General features: G+C 41.6%; 1 protein-coding gene across 1 annotated transcript; it reads right to left on the reverse strand.

Annotated features, from left to right (window-relative positions):
• Positions 1-230: 230 nt before the first annotated feature.
• LOC136489049 (F-box protein At1g47056-like) lies at positions 231-1109 on the reverse strand. Its single transcript, XM_066485788.1, has 2 exons — positions 1086-1109; positions 231-980 (listed from the first exon to the last, which is right to left on the reverse strand). Exons 1-2 carry the CDS (start codon positions 1107-1109, stop codon positions 231-233), a joined length of 774 nt encoding a protein of 257 aa, XP_066341885.1.
• Between the last annotated feature and the right edge of the window lie 6503 nt (positions 1110-7612).

Consider the following 7612-nt stretch of genomic DNA (forward strand, 5'->3'; position numbering starts at 1 on the left):
ACAAAGTTTTTAATCTTATCAAGCACTACAACATTGGTATGGGACATGTCTTCATCTAAGATTATTTGAAAATTTTGAAAATCAAAATATGTGAATTTAAAAAAAGAAATTGGAACTCTAAAAAACTTTCAGATAAAAAACTTAGAGAGAATTCCTTATTTAACATCAGACAAATGACTCGTTCCCTTCTTGGCCCTCAAAAAATTTTCGTTCCCTATTTGACATCGAGTTCAACTTTCATTCCTTATACGACACTCCGTTGGATTTTCCATCCGTGAACCGTTAACTGTCATGCGAAAAGACGATTTTGCCCCTGTGGGCCCCACCACCCTTCTCCCTCCTCTCCTCCCTTTCTCCAGACGTGTTTGCGCCCGTATAAGCAGCACGCCGGCGGTGGAGATGGAAATGGGCTCTGACTCAGCGAGGCCACGAAGACGCTTGACGGACAGCTCCTCGAGGTGGAGGCAGGAGCGGAGGACATCCTTGATTCCCTTGGCTCTGAAGGCACAGGAGCCGACAGAGAGCTTGCGGAGGTTAGCGGCCGCGACGGCAAGCGTGGTGACCCCATCGTCGGTGACCGCGCGCAGGGAGCGGAGTTTGAGGTGATGAAGGCCCGGGCCGAGGCGGTCGGCAACATGTGCAAGGGCCGGGTCGCCCATGCTCTCAGCGTGGCGGTCGCACTTTAGCGCGAGCTTGGAGACTGCGGGGAAGAGCGTGAGGAGGCAGGGGAGGGCCGAGTTGGCGAGCAGTGGTGCCCTGGCGTCGAGCGCGAGGCGAAGGCCGGAGGCGGCCTCTACGGCTAGCCAGTGGCGGCACACGCAGGAGCAGCGCTTGCGGTTGCCGGAGCCGAGGAGACTGAAGACGAGGGCGAGGAGCTCCTCGGGGAGGTCGGCGGTGTGGTCCTCCCCGGCGGCCTCGGCGATAGAGGAGAGGACCTGCGGCGGCGCGGAGAGCGCGGAGGACCGAGGTAGGAGCGGGGGCTTGCGGTGGCGTGGGACGGAGGGGCACTAGCCCATGGGGCACGGGGCGGCGGCGGATCTGCCGAGGAAGGGGAGGAGAGGAGGGAGAAGGGTGGTGGGGCCTACAGGGGCAAAATCGTCTTTTTGCATGGCAGTTAACGGTTCACGGATGGAAAATCTAACGGAGTGTCGTATAAGGAATGAAAGTTGAACTCGGTGTCAAATAAGGAACGAAATTTTTTTGAGGGCCAAGAAAGGAATGGGTCTTTTGTTTGATGTCAAATAAGGAATTCTCTCAAAAACTTATCAACAACAAACTTGTGGATCAAGTCGGTCACTACAACTTTGGTATTAACCATGTGAACATTCAACACCCTGTTTGCTTGATCGTTTCTATGGCTTAAAAGCCGGTTGATGCTGTTTTGTTGTGAGAGAAAAATACTGTATCATGGCTAATACGATCAAGCAAACAGGGTGCAAGATCGTTTGGAAATTCTAAATTTTGAATTTAAAAATATATGAACATGAAACACATATTTTGGACCTTAAACAACTTCAAATCAAAAACCTTGCAACTACAAAGTTGTAGATTGTATTGATAACTATAGATTTGATGTAGACCATGTTAACAACCAAAATTCTTTGAAAAATTGAAATTTTAATTTTCAAAATCCAAGAAATTAAAACATCTTGGGACTCTGAACAATTTCAAATCAAAAACTTCTCCACTACAAATTTGTAGATCGCATCGTCGAGGGCTATAATAATTTTGATACAAAGTTTATTTTCATCCAACTTCATATAGAAAAGTTACCAATTAATTTTTGAAGCGATTATTTCTAGTGATGGGTCTCTTAAGATGTCCAACTCTGTTAATTAATTTCTAAAGAGCAACGCTTAGAGCACCCACCTCTGTTAATAGTCATTTTCATAGTCAGGCATGACGAATTAACAGAGGTAGATGCCTTAGGATGTCCCTCCTCTATTAATAGTTGATTAACCAGGCACCTTAGGATGCCCTTCTCTGAAAACTATTAATAGAGACGGGCATTTCCCTATTCATATTTCTTATATTATGACCAAGTACAGAGATTCTACATGCGCATAGAAGTACATTATAGCATTTCACCCAGAAGAATTCTAAGGTATCGTGTTTGTTTTATCCAGAGGGAAAGCGATGTCTAAGAGTATCGAAAAATGTGGTACCTTAGTTATACCACACTTAATATACGAAAGTATAGTGGGGGTAATGATGACCGATAGGTAGTGTTGACTCAGAAGCGAGAGATAACTCAAATAAGATACAAATAACGTATAGCTAGTTGGGGAGCAACGAGAGAGCACAAGGTTTTGTAATATCAACCACTGTTAATGTGGAACTTAGCTTGCTAGACAAGTTATATCAAGCAAGAATAGAAGATCATAAATAATTGGCCGTTTATTAGCAACATAAAGTGTTGAGAACGGTGCTAAGCCTCCTGATAGGGGTGGACCTAGGCTTTAATAACTTACCTAAACGTGGTGGAATACAGAGATCAAACATGGTTGTCATCATCTGCTGTCTACCATAAGACAAACTGTGGGGCAAGCTACAAACATAGGTAATCGTATTGTCTAGATACCACACCTATACTGAAGAAGAAATGGTCACGTCATTGTAGAACACACCTCGGTGAACATCTTTTCAAAAGGGTTGATGTAATAGGGTTTTAAAAAAAGGTTACGTCCAAGACATACAAGGATGATGATACGTTGGTTAGGTTCAGGTTAAAGGCTTAGGTTACGTTTGGTAACCTCTCGAAAGACAAATTTAGATTTTACAAGGATTTAGCAAAAACTTTTAATAAAGTTGGGGTTTTGGATCGGATCATTACACCTTCTAAAAAAGCCCTAGGCCCTAGGCCCTATTTCCTTCTCATTGCCACTTAGGAGAGCGTGGTTGCTTCTAAAAGCATCATCATAGTCTGAGCGTTGCTATCACCTCCCAATGCACGGGCGCTCGATAAAATTAGAAGCAGGTTTGAGTACTATTTTAGAACTAAGGAATATTGCCTGTGTAGTTTTTCTTAACTAAGGAATATAACATTTTGGCCTCCTGTATTCACAAGTGAATGAGTATAGCCCTTTAGAATATATCCATAGTACCATCCTCATCCTAAATTATAAGTTATCCCAACTTTCTCGAAGAGTCAAAGCATCTCAAGTTTAACTAAATTTATATAATGAAATAAAAGCATCTCAAGTTTGACTAAATTTATATAGTTAGATAATAACATTTTTAATACCAACTAAGTATCATTAGATTCTTTATTAATTATATTTTTATAGTATACCTATTTGATGTCATAAATCTTTGTAATTCTCTCTATAATTTTGGTCAAACTTGAGATACTTTGTGATGGAGACAGGGTTCCCGATCTTCCATTAGGTGGAGATAGCTATCATTGTGATAGAGGACGACACACCGATCCAGTGAACCATGCAACCTTAGCACCACGACTCCTCTGGTTATCAACCGTATCACAAATCCGATTGATCTCACCAAGAAGGCTAATCTCTGCCTACGTAACGTAGAACACAAGCAAGAACTTAAAAGAACGCAAACTCAATTGAAATTACAATTGCTAATGAATGATTAAATAATCAAATTTGGGGTTTCACAACCGATGACGATGGCTGTTCGGAGATAGGTTGATCTAAAACAAAACCCAAACCCTAATATGTGGTGTGATGACTCAATATAAGGTCTAAGGGTCGTCAACCCTAGACGCGCCCCCTAATGGGCTCTAAGACGATGCACGACCCACCGGATCAAGATGGTAACACAGCACCGTGATAGACTCTGAATATTGACTTCTTTCAACTATTCCCATTGACTCCTATGTAATTTGGACCTCAAACCAAAGGCATTGGTTAGTTTATGAAATTAGATTTTGGACCTCAAACCAAAGGCATTGGTTGGCTTATGAAATTAGCTTTTCATGCATATGTAGCTTGTCGAAATCAGAGTCCGTAAACATTCTGGGTCCATTTTAATACAGACTGGTCCTAAAGGCTGAGGCAGACTCGGGACTTAGCCTCTGGCTTGGCTTGAATGTCTTTGCTGGTCTTCTCAGCCTTCACACCTCTCTTCATGTACACTACTACAGGATTCATTAACCGAGGCGGGTACGACGTCCACCTCTGTTCGTAATAAAATTCCAAAACAAAAAATTTTGTGACTTCCAGGATTCAAACCCGTGACCTAACACTCAACACTACCTGGTCTCTACCACTGCACCACACACTCATTCATGTCTATATATAATATGTTATTTTTATATCAATATTTTGTATCTTATATTATATATTTTGGCTATTAAATAAACTCAGATGAAAAAACTTTTCTACAAAGTTTTAAATCTTATCAAGTACTACAACTTTGGTATATGATGAATCTCCATCCGAGATTGTTTGAAAATTTCAAAAAATTGAATCTAAGCATATGTGAATTTAAAACATATATTTGAGACTCTAAACGGCTTTAAATAAAAAAACTTATCAACAACAAACATGTAGCTCAGGTCGGCCATTACAACTTTTCACTATGTGAACATTTGAGATTGTTTAGGAATTCTAAATTTTAAACTTAAAAATCTATAACCTTCGAACATATATTTGGGACTCGAAATAACTTTAAATAAAAAACTTTTCAACTACAAAGTTGTAGATTCTATTGAGAACTATAACTTTCTTATAGACTATGTGGACTGTTTGATAATTTTAAATTTCAAATGTTAAAATCTGTGAACATACAATAATATTTTGGGACTCTAAACAGTTTAAATTCAAAAATATTTTAACTACAAAGTTGTAGAACACATCGAGGGCTACAATTTTGATACAAAGTTTGTCTTAATCCGAATTCAAATGAAAAAGTTATGATATATTTTTGTTGCAATTATTTACGGAGGCGGACATCTTAAGACGTCTGCCTCCGTAAATCGATTTTAGGAGACTGACTCTTATAATGTCTAACTCCGAAAATCATTGATTAATGGAGACGGTCGTCTTAAGATGCCCACCTTCTAAAAAAATAACAGAGGCGGGCGTCACTCTGTGAGGCGGCCATTTCTTGGAGCTCTCCAAACCATTTACGGAGGTGGCCGCAAGATATGCCCGTCTCCGTTAATACTTTGTCTTGCTTCTCAAAATCATTTTTTTTTGTAGTACTGGTACTTTATGACCATCTCCAGTGTTTCTAAGCAAGATAACATCATTAGCTAGCAATCTATTCTTAAAACTATTCACAGGATCGCTTTAATTGTTGCATTCGAGCTCAGGTCATTGGACCTTGCATAGCGGTTGGAGGATCAGCAGGTACATCCGAAGGAGTGATGTCCTCGTCACTTTGACTATCTAAGAAAAATGGAATAACTAAAAATTTGCAATGGAGGAAGTACTGTATAAACCCTCTATCGTTGAGACCGGCGACACTTTTGCCAGCATCTCTACGACACCCACAACCAACCCACCCGTAGAAAAGAGCCTTCGCTGCAAGATGAACCCACCAGTCCACCACCATAGCGATGCTACCCCATGGGAAACTCCACAAGGGCCCAACCGACGACAGGGGTGATCGGCCGCCTTCGTCGCACTAGATCAATGCCGCAGCCGTGATGTCACAGCATTCCACGTCGGGCCCGTCACTCCAAATCCAGCCGAGGGACAACTAGATCTAGTCAAGACTTACGGTCTCACGTGAAACATCCCTACCACCCACCACAAAGGGGTGAGGTACTTGTGACTAAATGAATGATACAATCATTTTTAATTCACTTTAGCAATGAATATGTGAGGCCCTAAACGATTTCAAATGAAAATATTTTGAACTAAAAAATTTAGCATCCGTTACTACCACTTTGGTTCAGGTTATCTCTCCATCCAAGTTCATTTGAAATATTCAAAAATTTGAATTTGAAAAATATCGGCTGAAAACATATTTTTGGACCCTAAATTAATTTAAATGAAAAAGTTTTTATTTAAAAAGTTGTAAATCTCTTCGAGCTCTACTAATTTTAGATAAAGTTTCTCTGCTTCATCTAACTTGATTTAGAAAAGTTATGATTTTATTATGTTACACAAATTTTTAGAAATGGACCATATTGCTAACCGCCTTTAGAAATTCATTTATTTCTAGAGCTGGCTAGGATTGATCGGATTTTCCAACTGCCTAGAAAAATAGTGGGCATTTCTAGATATGGCTCGAACTCTTTTTGCATGAGGCCCCGTTTGAATTTTTATAAGGCTCCGCTCCTCCTAAAAGGAATCCCGCTTTAGCTCCTCATGAGGAGTAGCTTCTTTGGTGTAGTTAGCGTCGTTTTAAAAAATGTTTGGCAGAAATGGTTCCAATGACAGTTTTGTAATAATCTATATTAGATGTGTGATTAGGAGCTAGAAGAAGCTACTTCTTTCATCTCAGGCTCCTCTATAAAAAATGGCTCCGGCTCCTCCAAGTTCCTAGGGAGCTTTTTTAAATGTCTATTTGACAGGGCTTCTTACAAGGAGCTGCAAGGAGCTAGAGTTGAAGTCCTACCAAATGGGACCTGATGCCTATAGCCATGTAGGCTATGAGTGGACCCACCCTACCTGGCATTGGTGGTGAGAGTGGTAGTAGTGGCACGGGTTCCGTCGTGTCGTCCCCAAGGCGAGCGACGCGGGACAGACAAAATGGCACTAGTAGAGAACAGACCTTTGATCGAAGGGCCAAACCAGGCTCTAGTCCCGGGAAATATTGTGCCTGGGACTAGAGAGACCTTTAGTCCCGGTTGGTGGCTCCAACCGGGACTAAAGGTCCCTGCCCAACGGCTCCTGCGCCAGGCCGTTGTGGCAGGGGACCTTTAGTCCCGTTTGGTGGCTCCAACCGGGACTAAAGGTCCCTGCCCAACGGCTCCTGCGCCAGGCCGTTGTGGCAGGGGACCTTTAGTCCCGGTTGAAGCCACCAACTGGGACTAAAGGTCGACCTTTACTCCCGGTTGGTGGCTCCAACCAGGAGTAAAGCTCTTGTCCCGGCTAGTGGCGTGGCTCGGGACTGGAGAGTGACCTTTAGTCCCGGTTGGATCCACCAACCAGGACTAAAGGTCCCCCCTATAAATCCTGCTGGCCGTCTTCTTCCTCCCTGAGCCCGCCCGAGAGCTTAAGTTCAAATTTAAGCAGTGTTCTTGCTCTTTCTCCATCCATTCTTCGATTCCTCCATCGATTTCTTCGATTCCTCCGTCGATTCTTCGGTTCTAAAGGTTACCAACTTCATACTCTCATGTTTCACCATTGTCTTATCTCATTTTGTTCACTATATATATATATATATGGTTCTTTATTGTGGTTTTTTTCATTTGTAAGCAATTTGAGCTCAAAATCACTTCAAGCTTGCATATTTACATGAAGGAAGGTTAAAGTAGCTATTAAAAACTAGTATTCATCGTTCATTTGTAGCATGCATAGCACACTTCATTGTTTAGAGATATAGAGAATTTTAGAGTTTTTTTAATTTTATTTGTTTATAAAATGAGAAATTTATAGTGTATTAAAAATGAGTATAGGGACTAGTGCCTCCGACTGGTATGACAGATGCAATGCAAGGCCGTGCAATAGGAAACAAATCCGTTCTCTTTTGA

The sequence above is a fragment of the Miscanthus floridulus genome, chromosome 10, assembly GCF_019320115.1.
Source record: "Miscanthus floridulus cultivar M001 chromosome 10, ASM1932011v1, whole genome shotgun sequence".
Classification (NCBI taxonomy): domain Eukaryota; kingdom Viridiplantae; phylum Streptophyta; class Magnoliopsida; order Poales; family Poaceae; genus Miscanthus; species Miscanthus floridulus.